General features: G+C 36.8%; 2 protein-coding genes across 3 annotated transcripts in view; one reads left to right on the forward strand and one right to left on the reverse strand.

Moving 5' to 3' along the window:
• Positions 1–9,203, forward strand: part of ATM (ATM serine/threonine kinase) — a 121,770-nt gene extending 112,567 nt beyond the window's left edge. The window contains 6 exon segments of the mRNA XM_020996097.2: positions 3,020–3,185; positions 5,344–5,430; positions 5,501–5,615; positions 6,658–6,721; positions 7,082–7,218; positions 7,319–9,203. Of these exon segments, the coding sequence (XP_020851756.2) occupies positions 3,020–3,185; positions 5,344–5,430; positions 5,501–5,615; positions 6,658–6,721; positions 7,082–7,218; positions 7,319–7,502 (753 nt within the window). The 3' untranslated portion in view covers positions 7,503–9,203.
• Positions 8,133–19,361, reverse strand: part of CUNH11orf65 (chromosome unknown C11orf65 homolog) — a 62,874-nt gene continuing 51,645 nt past the window's right edge. For both annotated transcript variants that reach the window (XM_020996199.2, XM_020996198.2), the window contains 2 exons: positions 16,536–16,591; positions 8,133–10,195 (listed from right to left, as the gene is read on the reverse strand). In XM_020996199.2, the coding sequence (XP_020851858.1) occupies positions 10,083–10,195; positions 16,536–16,591 (169 nt within the window). In that variant the 3' untranslated portion in view covers positions 8,133–10,082. The remainder of the gene's footprint in view (positions 10,196–16,535; positions 16,592–19,361) is intronic.

Here is a 19,361-nt window from a genome sequence, read left to right on the forward strand (position 1 = left end):
TGGGTCCATATCTGGTGCCTGACAAATTTTGGCTCCATTACCTGACCTTCCATTAACTTTGGAAACTTTCCAACGCTTTCAGCTATAAATGAATTGCTAATTGGTTTTCATGGAAGGAGTTGCTACATTAAATGTTCCACTCCACTGATGAAATCATAGGTCCAGACTCGTATCTACCACCAAAAGAAACACAGTACCACAGCTTTTGGTTGAAACCGGAAGCTTTTAACCTCTTGGGTGTCACGGGCCCTTTGCAGTCTGGTGAAGTCTGCAAACCCCTTTTCAGAATAATATTTGTAAATTCACAGAATAAAATACATATGATTAAAAAGTTATATTGAAATAGTTATCAGAATATCAAACAGACAAGTTCTTACACCCTAGGTTAAGAACTTGTGGTTTAAACTCTCTTCCTGTCTCAGGTCCTAGTCAGTACCTCATCCTTAGTCCCCTATGCACCTGGTAGCTTGGCCCTTCTTTTTTTTGGCTTTAATTTGGTAGAAGGAAAGGTTTATGGATAGAAGTTGGCAGGAAGACATGTGAGCAGAGTAGTTCTCTGTGGACTTTGTTAATATCAGTGGGCAGCCCTAAATAAAGGTGCCAGCTGAAATGTTAGGGTAAGTATAGCTTGAAGGGTATGGAGAACAGACCATAATACTGAACCTTTTTTTAAAATAAACTTTTACTGATCTTTTGTTTTTATATCGCCAAAATTTCTCCCAGTATTCCTCTACCTCCACCTCCTAGAAAGCCATCTCATATAACAAATATTTTTTAAGGAAAAAAAATGAAAAAAGAGGAAGAATCAGCAAGACCTATAAATACATTTTTAAAAGTCTGAAAATAAATGCGTTGTTCCACATCTATGGCCCTCTCCCCTCTGCAAAGGAGTGGGATTAGAGGTATCTTCTCATATCTCTTCTTTGGGGCCATGCTTGAATACTAAAGTTTTCCATCAGAAGTGTAGCAATACTCTTCAGTAATGATGAGGCAAGTCGAACTTCATATTTATGGACTAATTTATTTCACAGGTTTTTCTAATTCTAAAGAAATGGGGACCGGGGGAAAAGAATGGAAAGCTAGGCTTGGCGTACATTAGAGGCTTATTAAGAAGTCTCTTGTTTCTGAGCATGTCTTGTTATTGAGTACGGGAGTGGGGAGAAGGTAGGAAGGAAATTGTTCTAAATTATCTGTTTCTGATATGTATTAAGATCTATTTATAAAGATATGTGTAGTTATATACATATGTACACATGTATATTTGTGTTTATATGTGTGTGATGAAGCACATTAAGCAGTTGAACATACAGGCTCAGATTCTGTGATTTGATGACTCTAGCAAAGAGTAGGCACCTTTCCATGTAGGAAACAACAACTGATGCTGTAAACTGGAGGCTATTTGTAAATAGAACTGGTAACATATAACTTGTTAATGTATAAAACCATTTTCCTCCTAAGTAGTTTAAATATATACTAAAGGAAATCTTGTAATCTTTTGCTTATTTAACTTAGAATTTTTGGAAAGTTCTGGCCAATTAGTTTTTTTTTCTAAAATTGCCTTTGTTCATTTTAAGAGCTTCTTTGTTTCTAGCTTTTAATGCAACACAGTTGTGTGAAAGTTCGTCACAATAGGGTATTTTTCAGTGTAACTATAATTTTCATGATATGACATATGATACAAGTTCTAACCTAACATAAGCTGGTTAGTTTTATCTCTTCTGACAGTAATGGAAAATGGAATGGAATGGAATGAAAATGTGCTAGACTTGGAAGATCTGGGTCAAATCACATCTCTGACTCTTCTCAGCTTTAAGCCTCATTTTCCTCTTCTGTAAAATGAGGATGTTAATATTCATGATACTGACTCCATAGTATTATGATTAAGACCAAATGAGATATATGAGTAAATCTCTTCATAAAGTTAAAGGCTGCCTATTGTTGATGATAGCATTACAAATTTTCTCAAAAGGGACTAAGTTACAAAGAACCCAAACACTTAGAGAGTTGAGTGATTAGTTCAAAGTCACACACCCCAGTAAGTGACAGAGCTTGACCTCAAGTCCTTTGTTTTTTCCTGCTATGCCATCCTGCACTAAACCTGGATCACCATTATTAGAAAACAACTCAAAATGTATACCCTGCTGATGGTGGGTTGGCAGTATTATATTCAGAAATGAAGAGCTCTAGTACATTCATCAGGAGTGAGGTGTTTCTGTCTTAAGAATTTTGAGGGGGGAAAATACTGGAAGCAGACCTCTCCCTTGGCTGCAGCCACTAGAACAAAGGGGCCAGGCTTTGCTGGAAGTGACTCTTGGTTAAAATGACAGTAGTTTTTATTTTTATTTCTTTGGTGCTTCACAGTTTGTACTGCTCTCTCCTGTAAAAATTCTGTGAGATACTTTAGTGCACAGAAGCAATCTTATGGCCTAGTGGAAAGAGCCCTGTTGTGTATTAGGACCTGCATTTGTCTGCTTATTCCAGGATTAGTTCAGAGACAGTCTGACTTGTCCACAGTTATGTAGTTGGAGTCTGGTTTTAAATGTGGGACTTCTGATTGTATGTCCAGTGCCATCTTTTCAGTCACACTCATAGCAGTAACTATTGCTATGAGTAGCTTAATTTTCAAATACAATAATTGTAGAAAAATATAATTGCTTGTAAGGCTTTCTGATTTGGATTATCCTCCCCACTCTCAGGCCTAGTTGTGTCCTGTGCCTGCAGGGGCAGCTAGGTGGCAAATTAGAGTGCCAGACCTAGGGTCAGGAAGAACTGAGTTCAAACGCAGGCTCAGATAATTACCAGCTGTGTAACCCTGGGCAAGTCACTTAAACCCTGTTTGCTTCAGTTTCCTCATCTGTAAAATGAACTGGAGAAACAAATAGCAAATAGGAAATATCTTTGCCAAGAAAACCCCAGAAGAGTGTGACGCAACTGAAAAACAACAGTGACAACAAATGCCCATGGTAAGACTCGATGCATTTTTTTTTTCAGTAGTAATGTTTTGGCATTTTACTTAAAGGACATGCAGAAGAAATCTTTTGAAGAAAAGTATGAAGCCTTCATGGATGTCTGCCAAAACTTTCAGCCAGTCTTCCGCTACTTTTGCATGGAAAAATTCTTGGACCCAGCAGTTTGGTTTGAAAAACGGTTGGCATATACTCGCAGTGTAGCTACTTCTTCTATCGGTAATCTTTTAAATACTTAACAACTTTAGCTGTTTTAAATGCGATGAGTTCTTTTTCCCTTGACAAGCTGTGATTGTGGAGAAATATATCTTATCTGCATTATTTGACAAAGATTTTTCGTAGCCTGTTTGTTTTTCCCACTACATGAGGTACAAGAGTATGCCCTTTGGACCCATTTCAGGAGAAAATCTGCCCAGCCCTGAATAAAACTTGTCATGTTTTGCAAGCAGTTGACCATTAACCTCTGACCAGTAGGTAGGAGAATAGGCTTGGTGGTAGTTATTTATTTCATATAGAAACATGTCCATTAATTGTCTATTCAATTTATTATTTTCTGCGTATCAGATAGAATGAGAAAGCATATATCTAGTAGAGAACTGGCCTTGAAATCAGGAAGTCCTGGGTTCAAGTCCTACCTTGTACTCATACTTGCTGTATGACCATGGGCAAGTAACTCAATTTTTCAATGTCCTAGGCACTTCCCAAAGATTTTAAATTGCAAATGAGTTGCTGATTTGCATTGGTGGAAAAAGTTTAATTTCTATACTGGAAGTTCCTTACACTGATGAACTCACAAGTCCGAACCCCTCTTCTCCCCACCTACCTACCCCCTAAAACCCTACCCTAGCCAAAAAAACTCAACCATATTTAAAAGATAATTTTAAAACTCTTGAGGCTTACATAAAAAAAAATTTCATACTACATTGTTAGTGCAAGAATATTTTGTGTTTGGCAGCAGGTTTTCAGTTTGGGGGCTGAAGCAGTGATGCATATCTTAGTGTCTGGTGTTCCATACATAATATTTTTATTTCCTTCTGAATGACCAGAGTGTATAGTATGAATTTAAAATTGAGCAGACAACCCATCCTAACAACTCTGCATTTTAAGACATACCACACTTTTGGCCTAATTTTTCCTGATATCTTAAAAACATACAGAAGTAATATTTCTCCTTGTTATATAATTAGTATGAACTGAGACTTTTACCCATGGTAATGGTCATTTGAACCATTTAGATTAGTTTTTCAAAGTAAGGGAGTATTTAATTTCCTAAAGGGAACTCTGTAGCACATTAGATGGAAAGCTAGGCCTGGAGTCAGGAGGACACTTAATACTGTATGATCCTAGAGAAGTCACTTAACATCTGTTTACCTCAATTTTCCTCAGCTGGAAAGTGGAGATAGTAATAACACGTATTTCATACAGTTGTTGTGAGGGTAAAATGAGATGTTTGTAAAGCACTTGGTGCAGTCCTTCCTTCCTCCTTTCCTGTCACAGGGGTCTGAGTCCTTAGGAATGTATCTCAACTCAAGCTGCTCAAATTTGCCCTACTCAGGTGTAAGTTGAGTTTATTTGTTTATTTTTTTAATTTTTTGTGAGGCGATTGGGGTTAAGTGACTTGCCCAGAGTCCCACAGCTAGTGAGTGTTACGTGTTTGAGGCCGGAATTAAACTCGGGTCCTCCTGACTGCAGGGCCTGGGCTCTGTACACTGTGCCAAGCCCCAAGTTAGCTGCCCCAAGTTGAGTTTATTTGTAAAATACATATATGGAAATGAAGTCATCTTAAGGCACGAGAAACTATTTTTAGTGAGAAATTTCATTTTGATACAGACTAGACATTCACACATTACTCACAATGTACATTTCCTGAAACAGCCAAGCAAAATAACATTAAAATGTAATAGCAACTGATAGAGGACATGTGACTTTACACTTTTGTAATTTGTTAAAAGGAAGGAAGAGTGTATGTTTTAGCTTTAACAAATTAGTACCCGTATTATCTGTGGTATTTGACTTGAGTTTTTTTTAGCTGTTTAAATTTTCTTCTACATAATTGCTGTCTTTGAGTATATTGTAATTTTTGCTGTGTTTGCTTCATGTTCATAAAAGCTTTATTCTTCATACAAGCTTTACCTCATTTCTTTGAATTCTTCACACGCATAGCAAAGTGCCCCTAGGATTTCTAGAACACAAAATACTTGGAGACAACTAGCAAGATTTGATAGCACCGTTGTATATATTATTTCCTGTGAAATATTCAAAATAAAAGAAAGATCTAAGGTCTCTAGTAGTAAGAAATATTGATGGCATTTTGATTTAAGAAATAAGAGGAATAGATAACATGTAGTATTTTTAATTGCCATTTTTTTCTCCTCAGTTGGTTATATACTTGGACTTGGTGATCGGCATGTACAGAATATCTTGATTAATGAGCAATCAGCAGAGCTTGTACATATAGATTTAGGTAAGTAATAAAATACAAAAACCTTTGGTTGTCATAAGCATTGTTTTTAATCTTGTCATTTTTCTTTTAGGGGTTGCATTTGAACAAGGGAAGATTCTTCCTACCCCAGAAACAGTTCCTTTTAGACTAACCAGAGATATTGTGGATGGAATGGGTATCACTGGTGTGGAAGGTGTCTTCAGAAGGTACAGGGTTTTTTTTGAGTAACTGAAGTTGTTTGGAAGGTTTTTCTTCATTATAAGTGATAGATAAATTAAATCATTAACAAAAATGGTTTCAGTTCAATTCAGCAAGCATTAATTAAGCACCTGCTGTGTGACAGGTGCTAGGGACACCTGTTCTCCAGTACTTGTGTGCTACCAGAGGGAAACAACATGTGTACAAATAAGGGAATGCTAGAAAATTACAGAGTGGTTTTATTGAGGGGAAGGAGCCTCAACTTGGAGTGGAAGAGGAATGATCAGGAAAGGCCTCCTATAGGAAATAGAGCACTTGGCATTTGAGCTGAAGGGAGCTAGGGAATCCAAGAGGCAAAGGCAGAACATTTCAAGCAAAGGTAAACAGTTAATGTAGACTGATCAACTAGAAGGTAACTGGGATCAAGAATCTGAGGAATGATACCAAAGCTATCGCAGCCTTTGTCGAACATTTTTGAACTCTCTCTGTTTTTCTGTGCAACTGTCGTCTATCTCATACCTTGTTCACCCAGCCTAACCAAACCTCTAGTGTGGAAGTGGCCTCGCAAAGACCTACTCCAGTGTCTCATTGAGGCATGGCAGCAACTTGGGGGTTTTAAAGGCTGTGCCAGCAGAGTTAATTTGTGGCAGATTCTACATTGAGAAAATTTTGAACGTGGTACTGGGCTGGCAACAGATGCATTCCGCTTTCTGAGGACCACTTTAGCAAGGTATCCAGAGGCTCCTTACCTACAATAGCTTGGCCATTGATGATGAATTCTTTGGCCAAAGCACCCTATAAAAAAGAAAAGAAAAAGAAAACAAGTCCTCTGCAGCTTCTTCCCTCTTGTTTCTGCAGAGGGGAAGGTGGTGGGAAAGGGAACAGAGGAGACTCAAGAGTGAGAGAGAGAGAGAGCATCCAGGCCAGGGGAGGCCAAGTCATACAAAGACAGGAGAGCGTCAGTCATTCTCAACTGCCATAAGGGTGCAGAGGTGGAGAGACAGAACGTCACTGTTTTGTTTGTTTATGATTTCTGTTTGACTCTTACAGGTGCTGTGAGAAAACTATGGAAGTTATGAGAAATTCTCAGGAAACTCTTTTAACCATTGTTGAGGTAAATGTTTTCAAGCAGTAAACTTGTAAGGCAGTCTTTATTGGTTCTCTTCCTTTTCCCATAGAATAACATCCTGGTGGACTGTGGTGATTCAGATGGAGATGAATGCCCTGATTATCACTACTCCTATTTAGGATAGCATTGGTGTTGATCACCAGTCAGCTCAGATGTTATTATTAAACTTTTTTGCATTGCTTTAGGATTATATACATTAATGTAATGTTTAATATATAACTGAATACTTTCATTTCTTAGATCACTACCTACTGTGTCTTTTCATAATGGTGGTCAGGCCTATGTTCCTTTCATGTTATCTGCCTTAGCCATTTCTGAATATAGGCATATACTCCTTACATTTAGGTCCTGCTCTATGATCCTCTCTTTGACTGGACCATGAACCCCTTGAAAGCTTTGTATTTACAGCAGAGGCCAGAGGATGAGACTGAACTTACTTCTACTCTCAATACAGAAGATCAAGAATGTAACAGAAGTCTTGGGTGAGTAATATCTGAATGAAAGGCATACTTAGGTTATTTTTAAATTCCCAAGGCTTTTGAAACTGCACTCTCATAGTGAAATTTCCTTTTTTGTCACTAGTCGTATTGACCAGAGTTTCAACAAAGTGGCTGAACGTGTTCTAATGAGGCTACAGGAGAAGCTAAAAGGGGTAGAGGAAGGAACAGTGCTCAGCGTGGGTGGACAAGTGAATTTGCTCATCCAACAAGCAATGGATCCCAAAAATCTCAGCCGACTTTTTCCTGGATGGAAAGCTTGGGTATGATCTTTGGCATGTGAAAATCAGAATTGAAATTGTAGTTCCCCTTTTTTCCCCCAAAAGTTTGCCTTGAAATTGACTGAATAGCTAATAAGCTGTTAGCTAATAATAATGATGATGTAAACTTAGATAATAGTATGATTTTTTTTCCATTAAAAAGATAGTCCAAAGATGTTATGTAATAGTCCTGAGGAATCCTGGTACCAAGGTATCTTGGTACTTTGGTTGGAAATAGGGATGCCAAATGTAATATACTTCTAAACCAATCTTAGAGAGTTCTTTGTTGAAATAAATGATTTATTTAAGTACAGGCAACTGTTAAGTGTTTTGAATCTAGTGATTATAATTTTAGATTCTGATAACTAGCCTTATTGAATGATTCATTTGGAAGAATGATGGAAGAAGCACATAGACTATTTTTTTCTCTTCACTTGCCGTTAATACATTAAATAAATACAACATTTGGCATATCTAGAGGAAGGATAGCAAGGATAGTGAGAACACTGAAAAATCATGTCAGGGATATAATAGCCATCTTGAGAGAATCAAAGGGTTAGAATATGTATGCAGGGTGAGATTTGCTCTTTTGCTAGGACCAATAGATGAAATTATAGAATGATAGATTTTAGCTCAATATAGGGAAGAAAATATAATTTATATTTTTAAGGTCATTTAAAAAAACATTTCACAAATGTCCCCACCCCCACAGAAGTCTCCAATGTAATAAAGATAGTTAAACAAAATAAACCAACACATGAACAGTGGTTGACAAAGCACATTTCACACTGCACCCTCTTTTTTGAGAGAAAAGAAGCACCTTTTCCATGCTTCTGTGTGTTTTACCATCAGTGTTCTGAAGTCCAGATAAATCATTGCATGAGTTCTGATGTATTTTAGTCTTGTTTTCATTTATGTTGTTATGGTCGTGAAAAATATTCTCTTGCTTCTACTTTGCTTTCAGTTTTTCTTCCCAAGTTTTTCTGAATTCTTCATTTTGCCTTTTCCCGTGGTACAATAGTATTCAGTTTACATTCATAAATGAGGCATAGCAAGTGCACATACCAAGAATACTGTATCAGTGGAAACAAGATATTAAGATTGGGAAGGGTTTTTCTACAGGTGGTTATATCATGCTTCTCAGTTTTTTGAAGGGGGGCAGATAAGCAAGAGGAAGGGGTCTGGAATAGTAGAGGCAGAACCTAGCCAAAGAAAAGGACCGTTTAGGGGGGTTTAAGGAGCGTTACTAGTCCCTTAAAGGGCCTGTGGTTTTGGTGGGCTCATTCTCAACAAAAATGTATAAATTAAAAGAGAAATCACGATTAATAGGTGAAGAAAAAAGTGCAAAGCCATAAGTTTTTTATATCTCTTGTGAGAAAAGTTATTCAGTTAAATTATGTATTTGCTCTCTTGAAATATGTGCACTAAAAAATTCTGAGGATTTAAAAAAAATTTAAATTTGGTAATGAAATGAATTTTCACATGTATTTAAAGGGCTACTCTTTTTACTTCCATAAGTCAGTCTGCTATAAAACTTTATTAACAAAGTCTGCTGATTTTGAATGTAGAGAAATGTATAATTAAAATTCTAGTTGCATGTTAATGAAATTGTGTATTTCTGTAGAATTATTGTTACTTAACACATTGATGTAAAATATACAACAGACCATTTCAATAAAAATAGAACTATAAAACAATATTAAAAACTCATACACTGGATTTCAGAGTGGTAATTTTATATTAGCAATATGGTTTTGTTAATGTCTATAGAATCTCAGGTTAAAAGTTATGTATAACTTTGGGGTTTTATTTTCCTTCATAACTAGGGAATTGTCTAATGTAATATCTTAGCTCTCTAGTATCTTCATTTTTAAAACTATGAATCAATCTTTTAGCACTTGGGTGGGTCTTCTTGGCCAGTTTGCTGATGGTATGGTTTTTTGTTTCCTCTTACCTTGATCCTGTTTCCTCCCATATATGTCCAACTGGATTGTTCCCACAATGGCCCCTTCCTCTAATCTTTTTCTTTTTTTTTTGTGAGACAATTGCGGTTAAGTGACTTGCCCAGAGTCACACAGCTAGTGAGTATTTTGTGTCTGAGGCCACATTTGAACTCAGATCCTCCTGACTCCATGGCTGGTGTTCCATCCACTGTGCCACCGAGTTACCCCCTCTCTCCCTCTAATCCTAGTCTCACCCTGCTACCCACAAACATGCCCTAGTCATTGCCATTCTGAAAACACTCTCTAGACCCTACCATCCCCACAAACCATTGTCTCTTCCCATTAATAGCCAAATGTACATTTTCACATTCCAGTATTAAAATAATCTTTAATGAGTTGTGATTGTTAAAGATATAGTAACAAGGCTAATTTCTTTATGGCACAGTTACTACATTAAGTATAATGTTCTATTTCTATTTAAACTGTATTGCCTAAAAGGCTATATCCTATGTATGATGTGTATGAGTATGCAGATTACTGCTTAAAGAATAAGGCAAACAGACATCTGAGGTATAACTGATGTGTGCAGAAAATCAAAGAAGAACATATGGAAGGACATGACACATCAGAGGTCTCTTGCAAGTAGCTATGAATTTTCTGCTGCTTTCTTCAATTTTTCTTCCTTTTTCATTTGTTCCAGGCCAGCAGGAGAAAAGTCTAATTTAGATACTGGATTCCATATTGTCCCAAACCTGAAACCTAAAGAAAAAATTTTATATGGTCAGTGGTTCAAATTGTAGAGAGAGATTGATGATCGAGACCATCCACACAACACCAGATATGCAACTTTCTCAAGTCTCTCATCTCCACCCTAAGTAGAGAGGAACTTGTATCTTCACTGCTATCAAAAGAACTCAGCTCCCCCCTTTTCATTTCAATAAGTTATTTTTTCGGTCTTCATCAATAATTACTTTCTGAGGGAGGGATGTTTCTTCTATAATTCTTCTAAATCTACTTCAAAATCTACTACTACTAATACTACTACTCTACTTCAAAATCAGTTCCTAGCAGTTGGTTCTAGATGCCATCACTTGTTATCTCCTCAAGATTCTTGATCACATATTCATTCCTTCCATCTCTTAACATTTTCAGTGTCATCTCTCTACTGGTTCTTTCCTTCCTTCCATTACTGTGAAAAATTCCCATCTTCATGGAAAATTTCAATCCATCAATAAATATTTAAATAACTGTTAAGTGCTAGGCATTTTTAGACTTTGGATATTCAAGTGCAAAGAATGAAACAATCCCTATTTGCAGTGAGCCTACAGTTTAATGAAGGAAACAAGTACATATAAAAATATATACAGTATAAATATAAAGTTAATAAATAGTCCTCATTCACAGTAGTTTTGTTCTGTAATGTAACATGAACAATGAATTAGTGAATCCTGAACCATTGTTCCTAGAAGAAATACAGGGTTAGGTTCTTGCAAGCCTCTGGTCACAATATTTTTGTCAGTAGATCAACATGTAGCCTTGTTTTATATGTTTCTGTTCAAAGACATTTTTTTAAATATACATTTCTTACAAAAATTATATGTCAGTTTCCTCTTCATTTTTTCTGGATGTAGCCTATTGTTGATTCATTAACATTGAATCCTGGCCAACAGCACTATAACTCATGCCTGAACAAAGCTCATCTAACACATGTTTTCTTTGTATGGCATATCACAGCCTTCTTGTGCTTAGAACACTAGATGGCACTTCAGCATTATGCTGGGGGGGAAGTGGGGCATTTTAAGCAGTGAAATCACCCACAAAAATGCAAAATTTTGTTTAAAGTATCAGAGCAGAAATAAGAAGATATTTTACCTTCCTGCGAGCCCATGTACTCACCACCTTCCAAGAACAAAGTATTCCATCCTAATCATTTTGTTGTCCTCCTCTTTTAGAATGTAAGCTTTTTGGGTGTAAGGATGATCTCTCTTTAAAATACTTTTATCTCCTACACTTGGTATAGTCCCTCGCATTTAGTAAGTACTTAGTAAATGCTTTTTCACAGGTATTTCAGCAGACTTTTCACAAATCCTCATTCCCTTTGACCTCTCTCTGTAGTGTTTCCACTGAAGAATCACTACCTGCTTAAAAATGTTTCCTATGGGTTTCATTCAGCTTTTCTGGGAGCTCCTTGGAAGCATCCTCTTTCTTCCAACTATTAGCCTTTCTCAATTGTCAGTCCTTTGACTTCTCTGCTTATTTCCCTAAAGGACTCATTTAGCTTCAATTATTATTTCTTTGCTGACCAATTATTTAATCTACATATCTAGTCAGTTCTGACCCACTGAATGGATCTCTAATTTCATATTTAAACATGTCTACAGAATATTTTTACTTAGATATGCTACTAAAAATTAAAATCAGTTTATATACCAACTCCATAATCAATTTGTTTTTTCTCATATTTTCCTCATTCACCCTCCCTTCAAGAAGCTTACATTCCATTGGGGAGGTAGCATTCAAAATATGTATACAAAAGGAATAGTTAAAAAAGAGAAAAATGATAAACCACTGAGAAGAGGCTTTCCAGAGGAACTGTACCTGAGCCAAGCCTTGAAGGAATGAAAGAATTATTCTGAGAGACAGAAATCATTAGAAAGTACATTCTAGGCAAGGAGAACAGGCTTTGTGAATGCACTCCGCAAAAGATGGGGAGAGTAAGATTTGGGAGACACTAGTCTAATTTGGATGGAACACAGAATATGTGAAGGGGAGTAGTATGAAACAAGACTGGAAAGACAGAAAAGAGTCCGATTATAAAGGGCTTTGAATGCCAGGCTAATAAATTCATATTTTATTCTAGAGGCAATGAGATGACAGCATTGAAGATTTTTTAACATAAGTGACATTCTTATGCTTTAGGAAGCTTATTTTAGCAAATATGTGGAGAATGAATTAGAGAAAGACTGAAAAGAATGAGACTAATCAACTAATAGTCTGAGAGGTGCTGAGGGTCTGAATTAGGGTAGGGGCTATGGAGACAAGGGGACCTAATGTGATTGCTACTATAGAGGTAAACTGACAAGATTTGGCAATTGACTAGATCCAATTCATATTAAGTTCCAATGATGTGCAAGGCACTCAATACAGAGACAAGATTAAAAACATTCCCTTTAAGGAGCTTATATTCTACTGGGGAAATACAACATGTAAACAAATAAGTACATACATGATAATTTGAGGAGGAACAAGATGGCACTAACAAGGAGATTAGGACAACCTTTAAGCAAAAGGAGAAAGAACAGTCAAAATTGACTCCAAGGTTACAAACCTAGGTGACTGGGAGTATGGTGATGCCTTCAACAACAAAAGGGAAATTTGGAGGAAAAATAGAGGGAGAGATAAATTACATTCTGCACAGACTGAGTTTGAGATATTTACAAAACATCCAGCAGGCAATTGTTGATGCATGATTGGAGTTTAGGTGAGAGGATAAGACTGGATATAAGACATAATATTTGAATCCACAGGAACACAGAAGATCAAGGGAGACAGTGGATTTAGTAGCTAAGACATTATTAGTAATTTTAAGGAAAGCAATTTCAGTGGGGTGGTCAAGTCAAAAGCCAGATTGCCAGGAATTGGGAAGTAAACAGGTGATAAGGAAAGGGAGGCAGGAAGTGTAGGGGATTCCATTTAGGAATAATGCAGTGAAATGAAAAGAGGAAGGTGGCAGCTTGAGGGGATGGCAGAGTGAAAGGAGATATTCTTAAGGGTGAGTAGGACCTGAGAGTGTTTATAGGTAGTAGGGAATGAAAGGGAGGGGTAAACGAGAAAGGAATAATCAGGATGAGATGGCATGATGAGGCAAAGTCCTAAAGGAAACAGAAGCTGATGAGATCAAGGGCACAAATAGAGGAGCTAAACCTAACAATGAGAAGAGCAAACTCTTCCTCATACTCTACTAAAGCAAGAGAAGATGGAAAATGAGTTACAGAATAAAAGAGACGTACAGTAGGCTGAGACAGAGGGCCTCAATTTTCTTAAATAGGAGACAAGGAAATCTAAGAAAAGTCATTGGAGTCTAGAATTTATAACAGCTGCTCCTGGGACTATAAGAGAAAATCAATCACATAGAAATGAAAGGGCTGCAGGTGCAGTGGTGAAGACACAGCTGTGATTAGATCACATGAATTTGTAGTATCCTGAAGTTGCATATCCATCAACAATGAGCCCAAGTCCATCTTCAGCTCCATGGAAGGTCCAGGAAATCAGGGATTTCCCTTATGTCCCTTGATACATACATTAAAAAAAAAAAAGTGGACAAGAATATTAAGGAACCTACTGAAAAAAAATGATGGAAGTAATCCTGCACTCTTGGACTTTAAAACATACTGTGCACTTCTGCCAGGATGGCTCCCTGAATGAGAGTCAGGCCGTCTAGTTCCCATGTTCCTACTCCAGCAATAGTCCTGAAATTTACCCCAAACAAAATAATGATTAAAAAAATCCAGTGAGAGACTATAGTGACTTTTCCCACCCCTGAACTACACAAAAAAGAAGTCCACAAGCAATGGGAAAGAAGGCCCATCCAGCAGAGTCAGTGCCAACACAGGGTAGCTTCCGCAGGGTAATCAGAGACAACACACATGTGGCCTGAAATGCTCTGTGTCTACTGGCAACAAAAGTGGAAGGCTCCCTGAGAAAATTCCAAAATGGTCAGAAAGTCCTTGGAAGCCTCAGGGAATGTCAGTGACCAGCAACCAGTATGTTGCAATAGAACTCAGACCATTGTGCCCCAGGTCCAGGAACTTTCAGGTCCCTAACATTTTGTCCTGCAATGGCTCTGAACATCCAGCATGATGAAACTAAAAATCTGGGGTAGAGGGGGTCAATATTGGGAGGCAGAGGTCAGCACAGGACCCCAGAGGACTCAGGGTGAGACCAAGCTAAAGCAGAGCAGGGGGCAGAGTCTGGCCCTGGCACAGTCCCAATTTAGAAACTAAAACTGGAGATATGAGTAACTCAAAGAAAACAGCAGTATAAAAATTTTTTGCAAATCTAGAGATCTCCCCAAAGAAGCAACTCCATGACAACTGAAAGCAGAGACACAAAAGAAAAACGAGGTTCTAAAACTTATTTGGCCTACTGTCTCCTTTTTTAAAAAATTACTCAGTGCCCCCCTGGTGTTAGGTCAGGTTAAACCTTATTTTTATTCAACACCCCACAATTGCACCCGAGGTACTACCATCCCCACATTGTTCCAGCACCCCACAGGGGACAGTATCCCACTTTGGGAACCTATGGATTACATGAACACCTAGAAGAAATGAAGAGACAAATTAAAGCTCTGGAGGAAAGAACTGGAAGGAAAATAAGTAGCTTAGAAGAGAAAGTGATAAACATCTTACAGATTAGACTCCCTGAAAATTAAAATAGACCAAACAGAAGTTAATGATGCCATGAGATAGCAAAGAATATTAGGGGAAAAAATTAAAAATAATAGAAGAAAATATAAGATAACTGATACAAAGAAAACAACTGGCCTGGGGAACAGGTCAAGAAGAAATAACTAAAGAGTCACTGGACTGCTGGAAAACCAAGAGTTTGAAAAAAAAAAGCCTGGACATTATATTTCAAGAAATCATAAACAAAAACTATCAATATCTACTAGAACCAAAGGGCAAAATAAAAAATAGAATCTACTGATCATTGCCTGAAAAGAACCCCAAAAGGAAAAGCCTCCTTCTCCCCACCCCTAAGAATATCATAGTCAAAATCCAGAGTTCCCATAGCAAGGAAAAAATAATGCAAGCATCCAGAAAGGAGTTCAAATGCCTAGGAACCACACAAAGTGAACAAGTTTACATAAGTAAACGAGAAATCTTAGAATACAGTATTCCAAAGGGTGAAATATATGAGCTTACAACAAAGTATAATCCCTATGGAGGGAAAATGAATCTTTAATAGAATAGAGGAGTTTCAAACATTTTTGATGAAAAGACCAGAGCTGAATAGGAACTCTAAAATAAAACCCCAAGAGGCCAGAGAAACTTAGAAAGGTAAATGTATTTGTGTAACTGGAAGGAGCTGAATAACGATGCAGTGATCACATCCTAAAAAGACAGAAGAAACAAAGGGTCTTTCAGAACCTTAATGTCTTCACAGGGTATTGGGGGAGTTAAAAAAGAAAACAGATCCTGCGGGTGGACTGGTTCAGTTTTGGGAATTTGAAGAGACAAACAAGAAAGGAGGAAGAAAGGACCCAAGGACAAAAGACAACACAGAAGAGAGGAGGAAGAAGAGGTGGAACTTCAAAATTGGGTTTGTTGCTGTTCAATCCTGTCTGACTTTTCGTGACCCCATTTGGGATTTTCTTGGCAAAGATACTGGAGTAGTTTGATATTTGCTACTCCAGCTCATTTTACAGATGAGGAAACTGAGGCAAATAGGGTTAAGTGACTTGTCTAGGGTCACACAGCTAAGTGTCTGAGGCTAGATTTGAACTCAGGAAGATGATGAGTATTCCTCACTCCAGGGCCAGCACTCTATCCATTGTACCACCTAGCTGCCCTGCATAATTGGGTTACATCCTAAAAAAGCATACAAACGTGGAAGAAAGGATAGGAGTTGCTGTCAAATGAAATTCACTTTTATCTGAAATAGACAAAGAAGTGTTGAATACACACACAAACACAAATAGTTTGATGTAGAAATACATCAAACTTAACAAACATCAAATGACTGGAAAGCCAGTAGGGATTGGGGATTGGCGGGAGGTCAGGTGAGGGGGAGGGAAACATACTAAGAGGAAGGATAATACTAGAGAGGGAACAGTCACAAGCAAACAAACTTGTTGATTCTGAAGAGGGACTTAAAAAGGATAAAAAAAGTTAAGGCACCCCATTAGATTCTAGTTCTTTTCTTAACTTCTTTTACCACTTTCAAAAGCAATTTTGTTTACAGTCTTGAGTCTCACAAAATAACTTCTATATCAAGTTCTATAATAGTTTAAGTCTCACTTTACAATATAAACTTCTCAACATTTTGAAACTAACTCTAGTCACAATAGTTCATCACATCTATCCTTAAAATGGCTTACCATGAATGTTAGCGGAAGAGTTGCTTGTAGCAATGCTTTTCCAGTTGTTGACATACCTAGGCACACAATAACATATATTTAGGAAAATAAATTAATGAAGAAACAAATATTACTTGTATTTCTATTACTGTTGAGGGCACCAACATCCTTCCCATCACTTAGGTTCAATACTATCAGCATCATTCTTGACTTCTCACTCTAATTCATCCCAAATATGCATTGTTACTAAATCTTGTCCTTTTTTTCCCTCCACATTCCTTGATATAGTTGCCCTCCTCTCCACTTATATAGCTATCATCTCAGTTCAGTCCCTCATTACATCTCTCCTCAACTACTGCAATAGCCTCCTAATTTGTTCTCCCTGCCCCAATTCACTCTCCACTTTAACCCTTCCTCCACATAGCTGCCCAGCTGAAATTCCTAGAACAGATCTTAGAGTGTGAGCTTCTTGAGAGCAGGCACCATGTTTTAGCCTTTGTATCCCCAATGCTTTGCATCTGTCTGGCACAAAACAAGTATTTGAAGCTTACTGACTCTCCTTCCTACTCAGTAAATTCTAAAGGCTCCTTAATTACCTCTAGGATCAAATACAGACATCTCTTGGTATTTAAAGACCTTCATGACCTGAGCCCTTCCTGTCTTTCCCATTTTCTTTTGCATTATTCTCCTTCATACACTCTCTATTCTAACTATACTATCTTACTTGGTGGTCTTTTGCTTTGTACCTACCACTCAGAAACTGTTACCACAGGATCACAGGAAGAAAAAACCTCTTGAAAAAAAAAATTTCAAAGGATCATCTGTTTGTAGTAATCATTGTTATGCTAGGTATTATTAATAAGAACTCAGGGATCTATGAAATAGGAAAGTGAACAGCTGTAGTGGGAACCTCTTCTATACGCAAATAGCAAAATTCCTGGTAGCATTCTCTTCCTTCCCACAAAAAACATTCTGAGAGGTATTAGGTTACCATTAAGCTTGTTGGAACAAGGTAGATTATTGGTTTAAAAAATATTCTAATGAACAGGCTGACTTCAGAAAAACCTGGAAAGACTTGTATGGTCTGATGCTGAGTGAAATGAGCAGAACCAAGAGAATATTGTACACAATAACAGCCACGTTGTGTGATGACTAATACTGATAAACTTAACCCTTCCTGGCAATACAAGGATCTAAGACATCTCCAGAGGCCTTGTGATGGAAAATGCTATCCACATCCAAAGAAAGAACTATGGAATTTGAATGCAGATCGAAGCATACTATTTGGTATTTTTTTTCTCTTCTGTTGAGTTTTGTTTCCTCTTTCTGGTGGTTCCTCCTATTGGTTCTAATTTTTACTTACAACCTCACTTATGTGAAAATATGTTTAATAGGAATGTATATGTATAGCCTATATCAGATTGTGAGCTGTGGTGGGGAGGAAGAGGGAGAAAAATTTTAAACTGAAAAGCATATGGAAGTGATTGCTGATAAATCAAAATAAATTTTTAAAATATAAAAAAATATTCTAAAGCATCTAATGCCTCTTCTAAATGGAGACTTTTTTTCAGTGTTATAACACTCCTAATATTTGTTTTATTCTTTCATTTCTTAATTTAATGAACACCAAAAAAGAACATTTCCATATATAAAGTAGAACAGAAAAAGATTTCAAGTGATTTTGCAAATCTCTATTATGTAAAGCTTGCTTTAAAAACTACATATATAATAAATTTAATATGTTAATTTCAAAATTGCCCTGCTAGCCAGTGTTTCTTTCTGAACTTCCTTCTGACCTTTGTGCATTTTAAAAACATGCTTCAATGACCCTCTTTCTTTTCTTTTTTTTTTGACAGCTCTATCATATGCTTCACTTTTCTCCCTAAATCTCTGCTTACCTTCCTACCCCACTTACAAAGGAAAAATAAGTCCTTATAGCAAATAAACATAATTAAGCCAAGTAATTAATTTGTGGCATACACTTTGCATTGTCTTTAGAAACAGTCTTGGACTCCTTACTCCAAAGTTTGGCTAGAAGGGAAAAACACCTGATCACATTGAGTTCTACTCCCTTTCTCACATAAATCGTTATGCCCCCAATCTAAAACAAACAAATACAATACAGGAAAAAGAATGGAAAGCCTGATATAATCAGCTCATCTGCTGGAACTCATTTGAATTCGTCACCTTCCAGCCTTTGACAGTTTTTGAAAGCAGAAAAATTAGGGAAAAGATGGTTGTTTGATTAAAAACATATTAGCAATATGTATTCCTGAATGTATGTGATTTATCAAGCATCCATGTTTTCTGCAACTAAATTTTTGTAGCACCTAATACATGACCATTCTATGAAAATATTCAGGAAATTGTTATTAAAATAATAATGATGAAGTAAAATATTTTCTATTTGCAGCTTTTTTAGAATAACTTAGAATTATTATCATTTTTTAGCATGTTGACTTTTGGACTGACCACAGTTTGCTTTAGGTATAGCAAAATAATCCACCTCTTCTAGAATCATGGCATCCCAGAATTGAAAAGGTTCATCTAGTCCAACTCTTGCCTTAGCATGAAATCTAACTATGATATCCCTGACAATGAGTCATTCAGTCTCTGTTTGAACACTTCCAGGAGTGGGAACCTCATCATCTCACAAAGCAACTTATTCCATTTTCAAGTTTTAATTCCTCCTTCTATTAAATATACCCTTCAAGCACTTGTGTTTTGGGTGTTGTTATTAATATTTATATTAATATTATATATAATATTATATTATAATAATTAATTATTATTATTATTAAATCAATCAATAAACATTTATTAAGCACATATAATATGTCAGGAAAT

Source organism: Phascolarctos cinereus, unplaced genomic scaffold (assembly GCF_003287225.1).
Source record: "Phascolarctos cinereus isolate Bilbo 61053 unplaced genomic scaffold, phaCin_HiC Scaffold_726;HRSCAF=1367, whole genome shotgun sequence".
Taxonomy (NCBI): Eukaryota; Metazoa; Chordata; class Mammalia; order Diprotodontia; family Phascolarctidae; genus Phascolarctos; species Phascolarctos cinereus.